This window comes from Stegastes partitus, unplaced genomic scaffold, assembly GCF_000690725.1.
Source record: "Stegastes partitus isolate 25-593 unplaced genomic scaffold, Stegastes_partitus-1.0.2 Scaffold1394, whole genome shotgun sequence".
Classification (NCBI taxonomy): Eukaryota; Metazoa; Chordata; class Actinopteri; family Pomacentridae; genus Stegastes; species Stegastes partitus.
The window spans coordinates 84004-102058 of record NW_007579125.1 but is presented as its reverse complement, the minus strand read 5'-3'; the positions used below and the strand labels follow the sequence as shown (position 1 = coordinate 102058).

Below are 18055 nucleotides of genomic sequence, written 5' to 3'. Positions count from 1 at the left end.
CACACACACTGACAGAAAATGTCTCTTCTGTGCAGACAAAAGGTCTCTTCCCTTCATGGCCATGCTGAGGAACCTGAGGAACATGATCATCGTGGGCATCAGCGAGTCTCATCACAAGAAGATCCTCAGCAGACTCACCGATAAGGTCGGTAAACTTGTTTCTTTTCTAATTTCAACCCCTTAACATGCAGTTGGTGAAGTTCTGTATAACCTTGCATTTTTGCTGTGCTTTCAGAAAGCAGTTATTCAGAGCCGGCAGTTTCCTTTCAGGTTCCTCGCTGCCTACAAAGTCATCATGGAGCTTCGCGATGTCGGTGAGATACATCAATTAGCATAAAGACCTTTGACTGGAGTCTGTCCCAGCTGACTCAGGGGACATCAGTTGTTCACAAGGACACATTTAGAGACAGACAAGTACACTTGTTCCACTTGTTCATTCCCGTACTTGGATGTGGCATTTTATTATTTTATCTAGTGTTGATGTACTATTTATTTTGAGAGTCTTTGACTATGAGGTGTGTCAGAAAAGTTCCAGGACTCGTGCCATAAAAGATATATTTCAATTCCAAACTATAAACTACAAGTTTTCCCTTCAAAGTAATCCCCCTGGAGTCTAACACACTTCCCCAGCCTTCTCTCTCACACCACCATGCACTCCTGGAAGGACTCTTCAGGGATCTTCCACAGCTCCATCATCGCAGCCATCTTGATGTCGTCCACGTCTTTGAAACGGGTCCCCTTGATGACCCCCTTGAGCTTGGGGAAGAGGAACAAATCCCACAGAGCCAGGTGGGGTGAGTAGGGAGGTTGTTCCAGCACCGTGATGTTCTTCTCAGCCAGGAACTGTCAGATGCTCAGGACATTGTGAGCAGGTTGTCATGGTGCAGCAGCCACGACTTGTCCTGCCACAACTCTCGCCTCTTCTCGCGCACTGAACGCCGCAAACGCCGCAGGATCTCTTTGTGCTGGTTGAGCTTCTGAAGGAGAAAACTGGTAGTTTGAAATATATCTTTTGTGACACCAGTCCTGGAACTTTTCTTCCACCTCGCATGTTTGGACTGACCAGTCTTGTGTTGTATAATGTTCTTCCTGAGTATCCGTCTCTTCTTTTTTTGCCTTGTCGGTAAAGCATTTTTATACTAATGAAACCTAACCCTGCATAGGTGTGTACATGTGACACCAAGAACACATCTACAGCTCCTCTTGTTTTCCTCTTCGTCCACCAGCCTCAACGGCGCAGCAGACGATGCCTTCAGCTAAAGAGACGCTGAAGGACATCCTGAAGAAGATTCCTAAGAGCTGCCGCTTCAGACGTCAGGACTGGGAGACGACGAACAGGAGCAGGCTGAGGGTGACGCTCGGCGTTCCCTCCATCTACCGAATGTACAAGATAAAGAAGGCCCAGCTCCTCAAGGCCAAGTAGGCGATTTTTCAGTTCCTTATCTTTGATTTCCTTCCATATTTTTTATTAATTTCACTTTACTTGCAGTTATATCTGTCTTGGTTTTACAAGCAGTGTCTTTCTTGTATTTTTCACGCCATATCTTAAGAAGCGGCAACAACAGTTTTACTGTCCTCCCGATGAGTTGCATGTATTTTACAGGTAGACAGCGAGCTTAAAGTTCAATGTCCTCAACAAACCAAGGCATATCTTTTCTTGTGTTAAATAAAGAATCATAATTTATTTGTAAAACTGCAACAAAAGCACAAATTGCCAACAGAAATCAGAAAATAACCAGTACATAACATAAGTTAGGCACAATATACTTACATTTATATACACAATAAACAAAAAATACTCAAGTCCCAACTACCATCCATCCATCCATTTTCCACTTAATCCTCACTAGGGTCGCTGGAGTCTATCCCAGCTGACTCAGGGTGAAGGCAGGAGACACCCTGGACAGGTAACCAGTCTATCACAGGGCCACACTTAGAGACAGACAACCAAGCACACTCACATTCACACCTACGGACAATTTAGAATCACCAATTAACCTCAACATGTTTTTTGGACTGTGTGGGAGGAAGCAAACTCCACGCAGAAAGATTCTGGTGCCCCCACCGGGATGCGAACCGGCAACCTTCTTGCTGCGAGGCAACAGTGCTACCAACTGCGCCACCCTGCAGCCCTACTAGCTACCAATTAACTAAATTCTATGATTTAATGTGTTCTCAAATTTTTTGGTCCAAACAAAAGCACGGCAATGGTATTTAGTTTCTTGTAACTGAAAAATGCCAAACAAATAAAATACTGACAGAGAAGTACTGTCCAAGGCAAGAACGTGGAAAGATAAGCTGCAGCAGGAGAAGCAGCAGCATTCAGCTCTGTACATGGCCTGATTTACTCTACAGCAAAACCCTGCTCTGACACTACTTTACACCGAACAACCAGTAAGGGGCCACTGCAGTACACAAAGCTCTGCTGCACAGCATTGTATGCAGGGTGGGACAACAGCAGCTTGAAATGCACAAGTGAAGAACTGAGGCCCATGATGCAAGTTTGACATAGCCAGGCTTTCTCTGTGTAAGCCAGCTTAACAAAACCTGAAATAGAGATAGCAGGTTTGTTTCTTAACCAGATTTTCTCCCTCCAACTCTGTACACGCTCACATAAAAGGGGGTTGTTTAACGCTTCATGTGACTCTTCTTCTGCACATAATGGACCGATTATGTGCCACCTTGAGGAGAACAGTTTGCTGTAATGGAACAAATCAGGACCAAGTAAAAAAAAACGTGTTTTCTGCATCTCCAGCCGAATGATTGTAGGGTTCTGTGGTAACACAATAGAATAGCATAGAACGTACTTTATTTATCCCAGACCTGGGAAATTTACACGCCACAGCATCATCCAAAAATACAGAAAATTCAAGAAAATAACAATAATTAAGTAATATGCATCCCCGGTGTCCGCAAGCAGCAGGTCCAAGGCCCCACCATCTCCAGTTGGGCAGTCCACATGTTGGCTGAATGTGGGGAGATTGGCAGAGAGCAATGTATGATTACAGTCTCCTGAGATGACGATCAGAGACTGAGGGTGGGATGTTTGCAGCTGGGATGCTGAACTATGGATGAGTTCACAGGCTGCAGCAGCATCAGCCGAGACAATCTGTGTCACTCACAGGGAATCGCCAGAAAAAGAACTGGAGAAAGGGAGATGCACCTCACAGCCAGTTTAATTCAGAAACTCTGGACAGAACCTCCTCCAGGCCCGATTAGCTGTGAAGCATAAGAAAAACCTTTTTGATCCCCCATCGTGGAAATTTACGGTGGTGGTCATCTTTGTGACACTTAAAACTCGGCTCCTCGTATTGAAAGATGCCACTAAACTGCTGTTAAAGCCTCCAACGGGAGCTCGGGGAAGTGCAAAAGCATCACGACATGCACCTTTTAGCTCACGTGGAACATTTGTTTGGTCATTTAAGTTAAACAAGACACAGAAAAACAAAATTCACATCTGCGTAGATTGTGAAAATGAAACTTTCTCTGCATCTGTACATCCAGTCAGAGGTTGTACTCCGTCGAACTGCTGGACCGCTACCGCAAAGCTCTGGAGACGTCAGTTCGGATCTCCTGTCAGTACAACGTGCCGCCGCTCCCGGGACGAACAGTCATCCTGCTCACTGCTACCATGGAGAATAATGTGGCCTGGAGCAAGAAACGGGACTTCTGCCTTCCTCCAGAGCCAGAGGAAAAACCCAGTGAGGAGGAGGGAGAGGAGGACGAAGAGAAGTGCAGGAGACACAGGAGGAGGTCTATAACACTTGAAAAGAACACTCCTTCTGTAAGTGCCTCCTTTTCCCTGATAACACAGAAGAAGACTGGCATGTGAAAAATAGCTGCATCAACTAACCTTTATTTCAATTTATTTAATTTCCTCCCAGACATTGGAGGTGGGAGCTTTGCTCGCTCTGATGATCAAGAACAGTGCCGAGGATTGCCAGCTCTGCTTAACAAATTATAATGACTGTGAAGAAGTCGAGCTGAAGTCTGATGTCCTCCTGGATAATGTCAGAACTGTGACCAAGCAAGCGAAGGTCAGGATGTTTATACTAATCTTGTTGTGTTTCATGTAATCAGATGTGATAGAAGTTGTATTTTTAAATCCTATACAGCTTATACAAGTCTTTTATTAATGACTAATTCTCTTTCACAGGAACTATATGACAAAGATGAGAGTGATACCACCTACTATTACAGAACGTTCACCAAGAAAAACAAGGTTAGTTCATTTGTATATTTGTTTTTAATTGTGATTTTTTTTTTTACCACATAAATCTCTCCAAACTGTATTTTCTTACAGTTCAGCTATTGTAGTCACATATATTGTATATAAAACACAGATGGGTCTGAAAACTATCCTCTGCATTCTTTCTAACAGCCAGCAAGGGGCGATTACTCTGGTTGCAAAAAAAAAAGCTCCAAGTGTATAGAAGTTTATGAGAAAATAGCCTGACTCAGCGGCTATAAGCCTGACTTTGGCTGCTCATTGCAGGCGGCTTTGTCCTTTCCTTCCGCTATCAGTTTAAAGAAAATTCAAACAAGCCAGAACATTTTCTTTGTTCTCCGGCAGAATGATAGGCTGTATCCACATGCTTTTTATTTTTAATTCAAGTGAGTACGACGGCCCACAAAGTTCGTACTCTTTCATGCAGTATGTGTTCAACTGGGACGCGCTTCTCTGTTATAATACTGTGGCTTAAACTTTACTGTCCCATTCTGCAGTGCAAAATGAGCTGACATCTACGTAGAATAGAATGTCTCGCACAGCTGTATAACAAAAGTTTAGAGGAACTCTTCTGGGTGGCACAAAAAGAACAAAATTGAAAAAAAAGATAGAAAGCCGACAACTCACATATAGAATAAATAAACAGATATTACACAGTTCCAGCGGGATATTATTATTACGCTTAGCTGTGATTTTACACAGTTTCTACTGAGAGTCACGTTCAAGTCAAAGTTAAAAACTGAGGTGTCCGGAGGTGCAGATCTCATATTAACGGTCACAGATGATGACTTAGTGGGACCATTATGTTCTACAAAATGGGCCGACAAAGCGAGGCTGATGCAAAAATGAACCTAATTCTCATTTGATTTGTTTTCTCTCCTTTTATGTCTCAGTGCATTTTTGTTTTTGTTTTTTATTCAAATTGGAGTTTCACATTGTTACAGATGAGTTAAGCTGATCTTTTTCCCTTTGTGGAAACTGCAGAAATACCCACTTGTACCTCCCAAGCAGGATGCAGGTATTCCAGGTTGTGAGTCAATTTGTTGAGCTCATATACTTTGTGTGTCTCAGGTGGACAACTTCATCGTAATAGATGACAGCAGCATAACTTCTCACGTATCTTGGTTTCTCAAGAGCTACAAGAATGACATAAACAACAAAGCCCTGGTGGTGAACATCTTGTTGTCAGATGAGTAAGTTACTATTTTTTGGGACATATGTGCGATCCTGTCTTAGATGCTCAGTATTGGGAAGATAACACTGATGATGTGTACCATAATTTCCGGACTATAAGCCGCTACTTTTTTCCACACGCTTTGAACACTGCGGCTTAAACAATGACGCGGCTAATTTATGGATTTTTACGAATTTAATTCTGAGGCTGTTCAACTCCGACACTGAAGAAGACGACTTTAGTGGTTTTAGGGAGGAAGATGGAGATAGCGATCAATGACTTTTCCTGGTAGGCTGCTGTATTTTTTATTTTTTTAACCAGCCGTGTTACAGGCACTACTCGTAAAAATAAAAAAAGCACTTACGGTACGTATTTGTGTGCGTTGCTGGTACGTATTTAATTAAAAGTTCAAAAAATCTTTCTGTGTAAATGTCTCATGCTGTTATAGACAAGTGCGGCTCATATATGTGCAGTTTTTTTTCTTTTTCTTTTTAAAGTTTGTGGGTGCGTCTTATATTCAGGTGTGTGCTCAATAGTCCGGAAATTATGATACTTTTTCCTGTTAAGAATACAATAGATGCATTTGTTGGTCTGGCTTCTGTTTGTCTACCTGTTTCTAACTCACCTTGAATGCCTGTGCTGTTGTGCTTAGTCGATACTATCATGAAGAGACCCCTGACAGGAACTGTGTGACCCTGAAAGGCTTCAGTGAGCAACTGCTGAGGTAAAATGCACCGTTGTTCATTTTTATTACAAAGCTGATGGCTCTCGATTATGCAAATGTAAAAAAAAAAAATGCTGTACCCTAAAGCCTTATGGTATACTGATAATGGTAGGACTGTATTTAATGTTTGCTAATTCATCATTTTAGGCTGTAGGATTGTTTGCTGTCTTGCCGAAGTGAGATAAAAGGGCTTATAGTACCTTCAGAGCTGTTCTAATAGATATGAAGCTGAAATCTAAAGTTTAGCGTAGCCTAAACAGTTTGAACAAAACAAATCCCAAACACATTTTCACAATTTGTTAAAAAAAAAAAAGAAAAAGAACTATTAAAACAACGAGGAGGTTACTGTGCTCAGCCAAAGTAAATAAATAACCAGCAATATGTATTTAGAAGGACACGCCTTCGTTTTTGTAAGGACAAAAGAAGATCAAATAATATTCAGACCCCTTCATAGTGCTGTAGCTTTACTTGTACAGATGGAGCAAAAAGTGACAACCATCACATTAGTATGTTCTCCAGGAAATGCAGTTCAAAGTTATTATAAATCATTTAAATTTAAAGCCAGAGAAATTTCAGCCAAAATGTTCTGTTATTGACGGTTGATTAGGTGTGAAAAATGCCAGTTTAAGTGATATAAAGTTACACGTGCAACACAGTGAAGTGTGTGAAAATTAAAGGGATCTGAAAACTTTCCAAAACGACTGTATGACTTGTAAAAATTATGGCTTTTAGAGGTAATAAAAAAGAGCAAATAAACCCACCTTTATGCTAAGCTAAGCTAACTGGCCATAGCTGCATGTTATCCTGCAGATGTGAGAGTAGCCCACTCTTGGCCAGAAAGCAAATAAGAGTTCCCTAAATGTAAAACTCTTTCTTTAGCTATGCGACCAGGTGTAACTCCTCCCCTTTATGCAGGAAATGACACCGAAAATGTTGGACACTTAGATATAAACAATATTATCAACATCATGGCAGTATTACTTCTCAATAGTTTGTGCAATGTCAGATTTTTCAAGATGAAATGTTCAGTAATTCATACTTTTATTTCTTTTCCTTTGTAACTTTTTGGTTACACCTAGAATATTTCACTGTCATGTGCAGCATTGTCAATATCTGCAATATTTTATTTTCATTTCCTTTTTCAGGCGCAATATGACATTTCACTTCATTTTTTTCAATCATGTATGATGTTATTATCCCAATACAACGCCTGTCTTACTTTTCACTGTTCTATTCTAGCCTTATTTTACTCACTTATTTCAATAATTTCAGTACTGATATCTTATTGGTTTTTACTTTTGCATTGCTTACCTTATGGAATTTGTTATTTCTGAGCAATATCTGGCACAAGAATCTCCTTTGAGATTTGTAAAGTTTTATTTTACCCTTTCGTATAGGTTTGTGGTGGAACGAGGGTCTTCCAGGCTGCTGGATCATGTCGAACATTTGGACAAACTGTACAAAATCCCGCAACCAGCGGGAACTAAAGAACCCGAGGCCACAACCAATGCCGTCTCAATACCAGCAAGCCCAAAACTGAGGTAAAGTTCTGAGCAGTTTTCTAACTTGACCCCTCTGTTTGGGTGTTAAGCAGTTGAAGGTCTATTATTCAGGATGTTTTTTGCTCATCACGTCACTGCTCCGTCCTCAGGTGGCGGGGCGTGCGAGTCTTCATCTCGTCCACCTTCAGGGACATGCACTCCGAGCGCGACGTCCTGGTGCGGAGCGTCTTCCCGGAGCTCCGCCGGCGCGCTGCACAACACCGGATCCACCTGCAGGAGGTGGAGCTGCGCTGGGGCGTGACGGAGGAGGAGTCGGAGCGAGCCGCCCAGCTGTGCCTGTCGGAGGTTTGTCGCAGCCAGATGCTGGTGGGGATCCTGGGGGAGAGGTACGGCACGGCGCCCCCCAAACCCGACCTTCCGGACCTGCCGCAGTACAGCTGGGTAAGATTTACTGCAGTGAGACAGAATCAGACCATTTGTTAGCATAGCAGTGTAGAAGCATCCAGAGTTACTTTAAATGTGTAAATGAAGAAATCTGGTTTTATTTAAGCTGGGGTTTAAACTCAAAGGGACTGTGTGTACATTTTTTACATGAGGTAGGTGCATATAGGAGGAATGAGCACATCCATCAGGTAAGAAACAGGCTCCTGTACACTGTCTGACTTGCAATGATCTATGATGATGATCTAGTAATGCAACCTTTAGATAGATAGATAGATAGATAGATAGATAGATAGATAGATAGATAGATAGATAGATACATACATAGATAGATAGATAGATAGATAGATAGATAGATAGATACTTTATTCATCCTGTTGGGGAAATACAAGGTATCCAGTAGAGTGCAATAACTGTGCAAATCATGCTGATCGAAGAAATAAACTGCCAAAATTGCTGATGTTTGCAATAGAAATGAAAGATTGCTTGCATTGACAATAAAAAAAGAGTATCAGTAAGTCTAAGTACAGTGTAAAAATGTTATAATAAGGTCAAATTAATCTTGAGGGGCCAATAAATAATTTGACTTCTACATGTAGCCCACAGGAGCTACAATATGACATTTGTAGAATCTAATTTAACCTAAATTGAGTGACAGAAGACAAATTTTCAGCTGTTTTGATAATTGCTTTTTTTCCCATAATTTTTCAATCAAAACCGTCCTGAAACTGAAATGGTTGATTATTTAAAGGCAGGAATGTCAGCAGCAAGTGGAGCCATTGTTGTGTCGTATATTTTGTGCAGCACGACGGGTAACATCCAGACTGCTTTATAAGGTGTAAATATCTGGGTTTTCGTCAAGTTGTCCTCTTAAAACATTGAACTGCAACAGATTTTATTCTTTTTGTGCAGCTGGCTTCGGCTCCAGAAGGTCTGTCCATCACAGAGATGGAGATCCGTCAGTTTGAGGCGCTTTACCCCAACGTGGCGCACCAGCGAATGTTCTGCTACTTCAGAGATCCGAACATCGTCAAGTATGCTTTTTCAATTTGTTTGTAAAACTGATGTCATAGGATATGTTAAAGGCGTTTTTGTGAAGTATGACTTTGGCTTCAGTGCTGTAATACTTCCTGTTATAACGCTGTTTTCCATTTTCTGCTGCTGTTTTCCAGATCAATTCCTGTGGCTTGGAGATCACATTTTGCTCCTGAGTCAAAGGACGCTGAGTCTAAAATGGCCTCTCTGAAGAGAAAACTCTTGCAAAGTGATGTGAAGGTCACTGAAAAGTGAGTCATCTCAGCCACCTGTCTGTCAATGAAGCTGTGAATTTAACCCTCTGAGTCCCAAAAAACCACCAGTGGATTTTAAAGGCACGTTATCGATTTAAAAATTAAAATAGCATCGTCAAAATTACACAATTTATCAGAGTAACAAACTGCAAAAACAGAAAGAACCGTCTGATTTTCTACTTTCTAACGGTCCTTGAACTACTCATTGTAGCTGCTTTGGGTTCAGAGGGTTGAAATAGTTCACTTTTATTTTGGAATGCTTCTCATTGCATGGTTTTTATTTTAATAGTGTTAAAATCAAGGTAATGTGCTTTTTTCAGTCCTGATTGGTGATGTTGTTGTTGTAGTTACTCCTGTGAGTGGGGAGGCGTTGTGGAAGGAAAACCACACCTGAAAAACCTGGAGGACTTTGGCAAAGCTGTGCTGGAGGACCTCTGGATGGCTGTTGTCAAGCTGTTTGTGGAGGTAAGTAACTCGCTCAGTTTGTCTAAATGACAACAGTCCAACGATGTAATCTTCATTTTTAGCACTCTCTGCTCTTTTAACAATCCTGAGCCTTCACGACTGACAGATATCCTGATAGATATCCTGACAGATACAGCAGATTACAAGCAAACCCCTCATTGTTGTTGTCCTCCGTCTGGCAGGAGGGCGATGAGGCCGAGGTTGCGTCGGAGGTATCCGAGCAGGAGGTTCACCAGGGGGCGCTGCAGAGGCAGTTCTTCGGCAGGTCCAAGCTGCTGTCTGGTGCTGTGGCGATCGTGGAGCGAGCCCAGACCAAGGGAGGGATGATGGTGGTGGAGGGAGGACCTGGAGAAGGCAAAACTGTCTTCATGGTAAATTTAACATTTTAAAGTCTATCGAACATGCTGTTTACGTGTAAAGACGGGTGGAAAAACCACCACCTAAACGCTTGTCAGGGCATCAAAACTGACTGTTTCCTTTGGACATGGAGGATTTCAGTAAATTTTCTAACTAACAGCTATTTAATAGTTGACTAAATTTTAACTGAGTTGGGCTTCCAGGGAAATAGGAATGAAATGAAAAATACTTTATTTATCCCAGAAGAGAAATTCAATCATAGGAATGAAATGAAGTGTGTTTGATTTGTCAAGTTACCCAAAGTTTCTCTAACTTTACCCCAAAGATTTGAAAGGTGTGTGGGACAAACTAACCAAACCTTCCTTTAAATTGTGACGTTTAATCGAAATCATTTTATTCTACATGTCTTATTGAGAAATTCACAAAAACAAAATGTTTGCACTTTACCAGATTATTTTAAAAAAAAAACTACAACATTCTGCACTTGCTGGCACCACCATGAAGCTGTTCGTGACTTAACAGTGACCAACAGTCACATGGCAAAAATTCTAGGACTTTTTGGTTAAAATCGACTGAACTGCAGGCAGTGTTGACACAGAGCAGACACGTAAGGACACAATATCAAACTTTAATTAGTTAAATAACTTTTTAATGCTAAGACAAGATTTTTCCAGTATTGGTAGCACCTTGGAAAAATGTTGTACATGTCAAGTCAATTCAATTTCTGTTTATATTTTATTATACCACACATAACATATTTTTGAGTTCTTCGTACTTTTATTCATAGTTGCGCTCTTTCCAAAGAGATGCAGGACTTTATTTGCAGAGATAGAAGCAAAAAAAAAATGCCCAGAAGTTGCCTTGAGTTCAGAAGTAACTGCACATATTTGCTTCTCTCCACACAGGCTGCTCTGGCAGACGCCCTCAGGACTGGAGTTAATTCTAAGAAAAACTTCGTCTGCGATGTCATTTCCTACTCTACGGCTGCCAGCCAATCAGCACGCTCCGCGGAAAACCTTCTCCGATGCCTCATTCGGTGGCTGAGAAAGATGAAAGATTCAGAGACGGAACCACCTCTTCCCCATTCATACAAGTCAGAGACTTCACCATCATTTCATCTGTGCATGACGAATGGCTTCCAGCTGTTTGTTTGATGAATTATTCTCTCTTATCTCAGAGATTTGCTGTCAGAATTTCACTCCACATTGAGCGATGTGAAGACGGACAAGCCTCTGGTGCTGCTCATCGATGGGGTCGATCTCGTCCAAGATGGCCGAGGACAGCTGAGCTCTGACTGGATCCCTCAGCAGCTTCCTCAGGTCAGTCACGTGTGCAGAAAACTGAGGAGGTGCTGCATTGTATACACCAAAAAAAAAAAAGGAAATGGAAAAGCTGCAGCCTTGTCACTGCTGAAATGTCAGTCTTTTCAAGTTTACAAGGATGGGCCTGAACCTTTTCATATTTCTTGCACAAAGAAATGCTTTTTTGATCGAGCTACGAAAACTGAAACTGGTTTGGATGCAAAAATGTCTCTTATTTATAGGATTGGTGTTAACAACCTTGTGTTTGATTTTTAGCTACATAAAACTCAGATTGCCCTTTTTTTTCCGTCAGGGAGTGTGTTTGGTGATGAGCATTGCACCCAAAGCAGCGCTGTTACAAACACTGGCCAAGAAAACGGGAACTGTCCTGTTTACACTGGGACAACTCACCCTGCTGGACCGAAGGGAGATAGTTCAGAAGGAGCTGGACGCCTTCGGGAAGAAACTCAGTGATGCTGCATTCAACAACCAGGTTCTTCTCAAGACTTTTTGTTCATTTGATATTCTCATTTTTGTGTTTTTATGCTCAAACTGTGCTGTGTGTGCTTGTCCAGCTCCAGATACTCACAATGAAGAAGGGAGCAGTGAGTCCTCTCTACCTGCATCTGGCCTGTGAAGACCTCAGGAACTTTGCCTCCTTTGACAAGGTCTGAGCTCGCTTTTTAATCACATCCACATCAGCTTTACTGGTTATTGTTCTGGTGTTGGCTGTGTGATACTTACAGGAAAGCTTCATATCAGGTGTCACTCCAGAAAAGAAGCTGATAACATAACAGGTGCAATCTAGAAATAACAAGCTAGTGTCGTAGATCACCATTAGGAGTTGCTATTTATTGTGTCTGTGCACACAGTAAATATTGATGTGAATTTAATTAATTACAAAAAAATCACCAAGCCATTTCTTCAGGCATTAGATTGCCCTACTAATTATTGAAATTTAAGCAGCTTATACCGATTGCATCCTGCAATCACTGCAGGTTTGTGCAATCACTGCTTTGATTGCACTTCTTGTTGATGTTTCATCCCATAAATGCTGCTCTCTGTTCCATTGCTATCGTCCACCTACCTCATGTATAGAAGGTTTCAATAACTCTGTATGTATTTGTAATACCTGCACTAAATTCTGGGTCACTTACATTTTGCATCAAGCCTCACCTACTCTTACACATATCTGTAGTTGTACATAGTAGATAAACACTCATTTTCCTCCTGTAACCGTTTGCCCTTCTTTAAATGCATGTTTTATTTTGTGTAAGTTCTTTTAGGAGCCAAAAAAATGAAGTCAAATTCCTTTTATGTGTTGACGCACTTAAAGCTGACCCTGATCCTGATCCTTTGTCTTTGTGTCTCAGTTGAAGGAGAACCTGCAGGACTTGCCTCAGTCGCTCAGTCAGTTGGTTCAGTTCAGCCTGGAGAGACTTTGCTCGCAGTACAGAGGCATGCTGGGACTCCGCTGGGCTCTCTCAGCACTCGCTGTCAGCACCACCGGTAAGACTTTCACATAGGTTTTTGCAATATTTGTTAGTTTTTGGAGATGTAGATTTGATCAGCTGTGCATGTTGTGGTGTGGAAGAAGAATATCATAAGTGCCCAAATATTAAAGAGATACTGACATCTAACCTTCTGAACATTAAGCAGTTTCTGGGTGTTTTTTTGCTGCTGCGCTTCTATGGAAACTATCGATAGCACAACAAACAAAAGCAAACTAATCATCTTAGTTTAATAATAGTCACACATGATTACAGAACGAGGGATACTGACCTCAGCTGTGGACAAGTTGGTAGAACTTTGATGCACTCTGACAAAGAGAATGTATGTGAAATGAGTTTTATGTACAGATTAAAGGCAGAGCAGTGGAAAGGCAACCTGACCCCTTTTTTATTTAAAAAAAAATATTAAAAAACAAGGAGCTCCAATCCAAGGGAGCACAGTCAAAACAGACCCATCAAGACCCAAAGATAATTAGACCTGATCCACAATTTGCTACCAAGTAATTAGATCAGATTACAAACCTAACAAAGCTCTACCAATAATTACAAACTTAAAAAATCACTTACACCAGTTATAAATTCAAATTAATATAATAATTAACATTCTATAAACAATATAAAGAACTTAAAGTCCTATTTCCACCAGCTACTGTAGCAGAAAGAAGATGGTAACTTACATGCTGAGGTCTATTTGGATCCACTCTGATCCAACCCAGCAGATTGAGACTCAGAAGTTTGATTGCTGCTCGCCTCAACATTTTCTCCTCCGTGTTCACAGGCCTGAAGGAGAAAGATTTCTACTCTGTGCTGAACACGTGCAATGAGCTGTCCTCACTGAACGGACAGAACACATGGGAGGAGGTGCTGAACCTGTCCAGAAAGCCCAACGGACGCATTCCAATGGCAACGTTCACCCGTATCGTGCAGACTTTGCAAAGGTATGAGTCCCACATGAGTAAGAAGCATTTTAAGTCCTAGAGGTTCGAATGCTGGAATGTCATCGTTGGGAGACGGCTTTTTGTTAAACTGTATCTCTGTTATATGTTAGCATGATATATCAAATACTTTACAAGATAAAATTCTTTTTTAAAAACTGCCCATCGATCAACTTCTATGTTTTTTCAGGCACTGAAATTTGAAGTTATGTTTGTATGACTATATCTCTGGAGCCCATATTAAAAAAAAAACAACAAAAAAAAAAAAACGTTTTTTTTTTAGTTATATTTGGAGAACCATTTTCAAACTTGAGAACTCGTTCTGCTTGCATTAGACTATCTGGCTATACCTTTTTGTTGTGCAATTTGTCATATCTGCTCAATCACTTACGAGAGTTCAAGAAAAATAACTTACTTTTCATTTTTGTCATCAAATATTCCACATTAAAATGTATTCTATACGTTTTGTATCATTGTAACTACATATGGTTCAGAAAATATCACTCGCTTCTGGATTCTTTTTTTTTTTGTTAACGTGAGCTGAAAGATGGGACTTTTCCTGACAGCTTCACTTTTTTTTTTAGTTTCAACTCATCCATAATCAGAGAACATTTGATCTACTTATGATGAGAATTAACAGTGAAAATATAGAGTCAAATTTCATTGTGCAAAATATCTTGTAAATATCCTCGGTTTTGGTTTAAAAAGAAAAAGAAAAAGTTTGAAGCAAATCAGAGATGGTTGAACAGAAGGCCCCTGATCATTTGAGGTAGAAAAACCCCTCTGACATTTTTTATCTAGGTGTATGTATGTATGTAGGTTTCCCTTTGTTCAATGGCTTTAATTGTCATTTTTCACTTAAATAATAGTTAATTGGCCTTTGTCTTTTTTTGTTGTTGTTTTCTTAATCACAGCCTATTTTTTTGGATAATGATGGTTCATTTTTTTGAATTTATTTTAGAGGCATAATAAACGCATTTTTGACTAAGTCTTTTTGATGTAATATACTGAGATCTGAGTGAAGATTTAAATCCATTTGAATCGTCTCCTGCAGTCTGATTGGTTCGTCTCGTTGCCATGACACCGACGACTTGCTGGTTTTAACCAATCCGGAGGTGAAGCGAGGCTTTGAGGAGTTTCTCCTCCCAACAGCGAGAGACAGAACCAGAGCTCACCTCGTACTGGCAGGTAAACGACACACAGTTTGTTGTTGATACGCCAAGTTTGAGCTTCTGTGTATTTAAACAGATTTTTCTTTGCCCAGCTCTTCTGTGGACGCTGGCTGATCCTCAGGGCCAAGACACCTTCCTCCACTGTGAGGCCGACTCTGTCATGCACCTGCCTGCCAGCCTGGTTAGAAATCATTTCAGTAACGCTGCACAACACTAACGATAGTGCTTCCTCACCAGTAAATAAACAATCATACACATTTTTGGCAGTCCAGCAGACATACACCATGTATGTAGTTACTTCTAAGGCTGATAAATCAATAAATAAAGGGAGAACGTGTCAGATATTCTGCACACTTACCTTTATTTATGTCCAGTGTTTCCCTTTGTAGTGCGATAAAGCAATCATAACTCCATTTGTATTTATTACACTGTATACTTATATATTTTTTTTAAACATGATGCACAATTTTATATTTTATTTATATACTTTTGTACTTGTGTTTATATTTTTTGGACATATTTTTCAGCTTATGTAAAGCAGTTTTTCTACAGCTTTACGTTCCTAAGATTTGAATGAGAGCAACTGTAAAGTAAGCAGTTTCCCCTCCTGGATCAATAATATGATTCAGATTCTTGTTAGAATGTGATTTAAATAAGACATTAGCAGAATGTTTCCTCTTTAATCAACATGAATTTGTTATCTTAGTTTTGGTTTTTTTGTCCCACACACAAGCCTTTACAAAAAATTTTGCAATTAAATCAAATATTCTGGACAGTCAACTTGTACAAAACAGTTTCATACATCATGATACTGAATATTTTCACTCCTGACTGCCTTTGTTTGCCCTTTGGTTAGATTCAAAGTGGACAACTGGAGGCTCTCCATTCTCTGCTCTCCAGCTACTATTTCCTTTATGCCAACGTGAGTCACGGCTTCCTGCACCACCTCCTGGAGACGTACAGCTTCTATGGTGAGTGAGTGATGAGTAACACCGTCACACTTCCGTGAACTGTATGAATTAAAAACTGTCTCGATTGAAGCAAAATGCTAATCTTTTTATCCTGTGACATTTTGCTTTTTCCTGCAGATAAGGAGAACACCTCCGCAGCCTTGTGTAAGTGCTTAAAGAAATACTTTCCCCACAAGTGCTTTTCAGTTTTGTTCCTCACTCCAGCGTCTCTTTGTCCCCTCAGCTGGCTTCCAGGCTCACTTGGAAGACTGTCGAGGTTTCTTGCGCCGTCACGCCTCCACGTTCTCCTCCTGGCCGGCCCTTTTCATCCAGCAGGCCTACAGCGAGCATCCAAGCACGACTGCTCACGGCTGGGCTCGAGAGCTGGTGGGGAAAGGAGGAGCCCGGGTAGTGGAGTGTCTGAACAAGTATAATAGAACTGATGAAGAGAGCAGGTAAAGAAGTCATCCTTTAGGTGGTTTTACAGTTAATAAATTACTGAATTACTGAGATCTTTTATGTAACCTTTGAAACTCCAAGCGGGTTCTGGGTATTCTTTGTCACACTTTTAGTCACTGTGGGCTCAATTTTTAAAACAACATAAAGTCCTGCACCTCTGTGGAGACAGGACAACCATGACTGGAAGTAGAGAGAGCTCGGAAATAGAATAATTTTTGAGATTTTGTAAACAATAAAATAAAAAAAACCCACCCCTTTCAAACATGCTGACAGGTTTTGAAGTTCAGAAAGTTAGGAAGAAAAGACTTCTGGATGCCCATCAGCACCAAAGGACACACATTTCTCAGACACCATCAGCAGAACTTCCCTCCTTGCAAATGAGTTGAACCTTGTGGAGCACAACCGTTGCTAGAAGTAGAGAGAACGCAAATATGTCTTTTGTGCAGTTATAATGCGATAAATCATAAACAGAAAAAAAACAAAGTCAACATTTCTCTCTGCTGAGTGGGAATATGAAGCAGCAGAAAATAAAGTCAACTATACTGTGGTTGTAGTTTTCCCTAAATCCAATAGTTGTGTCATAGAAAATTAATTGTATATATATTTTTTTGCTTCAGTTTTGATGCTTGAATCTGTGCGTTGATAGTGTTGTGTGTGTTTCACTTCAGTGAGCTGGTGTCGACTTTCGCCTCTGAGCCGACGTGCTTGGTTGTGAACTTGGATGAGCAGCTGATGGTGGTCGGTACCGGACAGGGCACGCTGCATTTCATCCACACAGAGACGGGACAGGTATGAACATGTTATCCAGTAGAAATGTTTTGCTTCCCTCAAAAAAAACTAAAATCAACATGTTTCTAAGTGTTCACGAGGCTCATTTTTCACTGCAATATAAAGTCCTCTGTAGAAACACCACAATGTTGGTTTAAAGTAGAGAGAGCTCAGACTTGTCATCTCTGCAGTATTATACGGTGAAATGCCCGAAATCATGAAAAAAAATGAAAGTTGAAATTTCTTTGACAATTGACTTTGCAACAATTGGGGGAAAAAATGGAATTAGCATGTGCAACTTTATTTCAAGTGCCAGTGGTTGTTACTGATCCTAGAAATAAAACTATACAGATATTTTACCACCAACAACTATATTTTAAATGTGTTTCTCTGCTTGTTTTCTGTCTGCTCTTTGTAAACACAGCCTGAAGTTCAGCCCAGTTCACCTGAAAAGTCTCAGAATTTTTGCCATGTAGTTGTTGGTTGCAGCTGAGTCACTCATGTCTTCACAGTTGTGTTGAGGAGTGCAGAATATTTAGGGGTTTTATTTTTAGAATCTGCGTACTGTAAGCAGTAAATTGTAAATGAGACGTGTAGAATTAAGTGATTTTGATAAAATATTATGATTTTAAGCTTAGATTTGGGCTTGAAATCTTACAAGTTTTTCTTGTAATATATTATTTTCCACATCCAAGAGGAATTTAGAGGATCTGAACTAGTACTTATGTTTAGTTTTTTTTGTTTAAGCTTATTTTTCGACTGATATTTCTTTAATGATT

The 18055-nt window shown here is 40.5% G+C and overlaps 1 protein-coding gene across 1 annotated transcript in view; it reads left to right on the top strand.

Moving 5' to 3' along the window:
* Positions 1-18055, top strand: part of tep1 (telomerase-associated protein 1) — a 41479-nt gene that overhangs the window by 6137 nt on the left and 17287 nt on the right. Inside the window, exons 10-35 of the mRNA XM_008299238.1 lie at positions 36-145; positions 236-314; positions 1227-1419; positions 3505-3784; positions 3885-4037; positions 4157-4222; positions 5300-5421; positions 6055-6126; positions 7524-7667; positions 7778-8069; positions 8982-9103; positions 9242-9355; positions 9706-9823; positions 10006-10194; positions 11086-11273; positions 11358-11499; positions 11795-11974; positions 12057-12149; positions 12855-12990; positions 13771-13930; positions 14982-15115; positions 15192-15280; positions 15956-16070; positions 16188-16214; positions 16294-16504; positions 17177-17298. Coding sequence (XP_008297460.1) covers positions 36-145; positions 236-314; positions 1227-1419; positions 3505-3784; positions 3885-4037; positions 4157-4222; positions 5300-5421; positions 6055-6126; positions 7524-7667; positions 7778-8069; positions 8982-9103; positions 9242-9355; positions 9706-9823; positions 10006-10194; positions 11086-11273; positions 11358-11499; positions 11795-11974; positions 12057-12149; positions 12855-12990; positions 13771-13930; positions 14982-15115; positions 15192-15280; positions 15956-16070; positions 16188-16214; positions 16294-16504; positions 17177-17298 — 3651 coding nt within the window. The remainder of the gene's footprint in view (positions 1-35; positions 146-235; positions 315-1226; positions 1420-3504; positions 3785-3884; positions 4038-4156; positions 4223-5299; positions 5422-6054; positions 6127-7523; positions 7668-7777; positions 8070-8981; positions 9104-9241; positions 9356-9705; positions 9824-10005; positions 10195-11085; positions 11274-11357; positions 11500-11794; positions 11975-12056; positions 12150-12854; positions 12991-13770; positions 13931-14981; positions 15116-15191; positions 15281-15955; positions 16071-16187; positions 16215-16293; positions 16505-17176; positions 17299-18055) is intronic.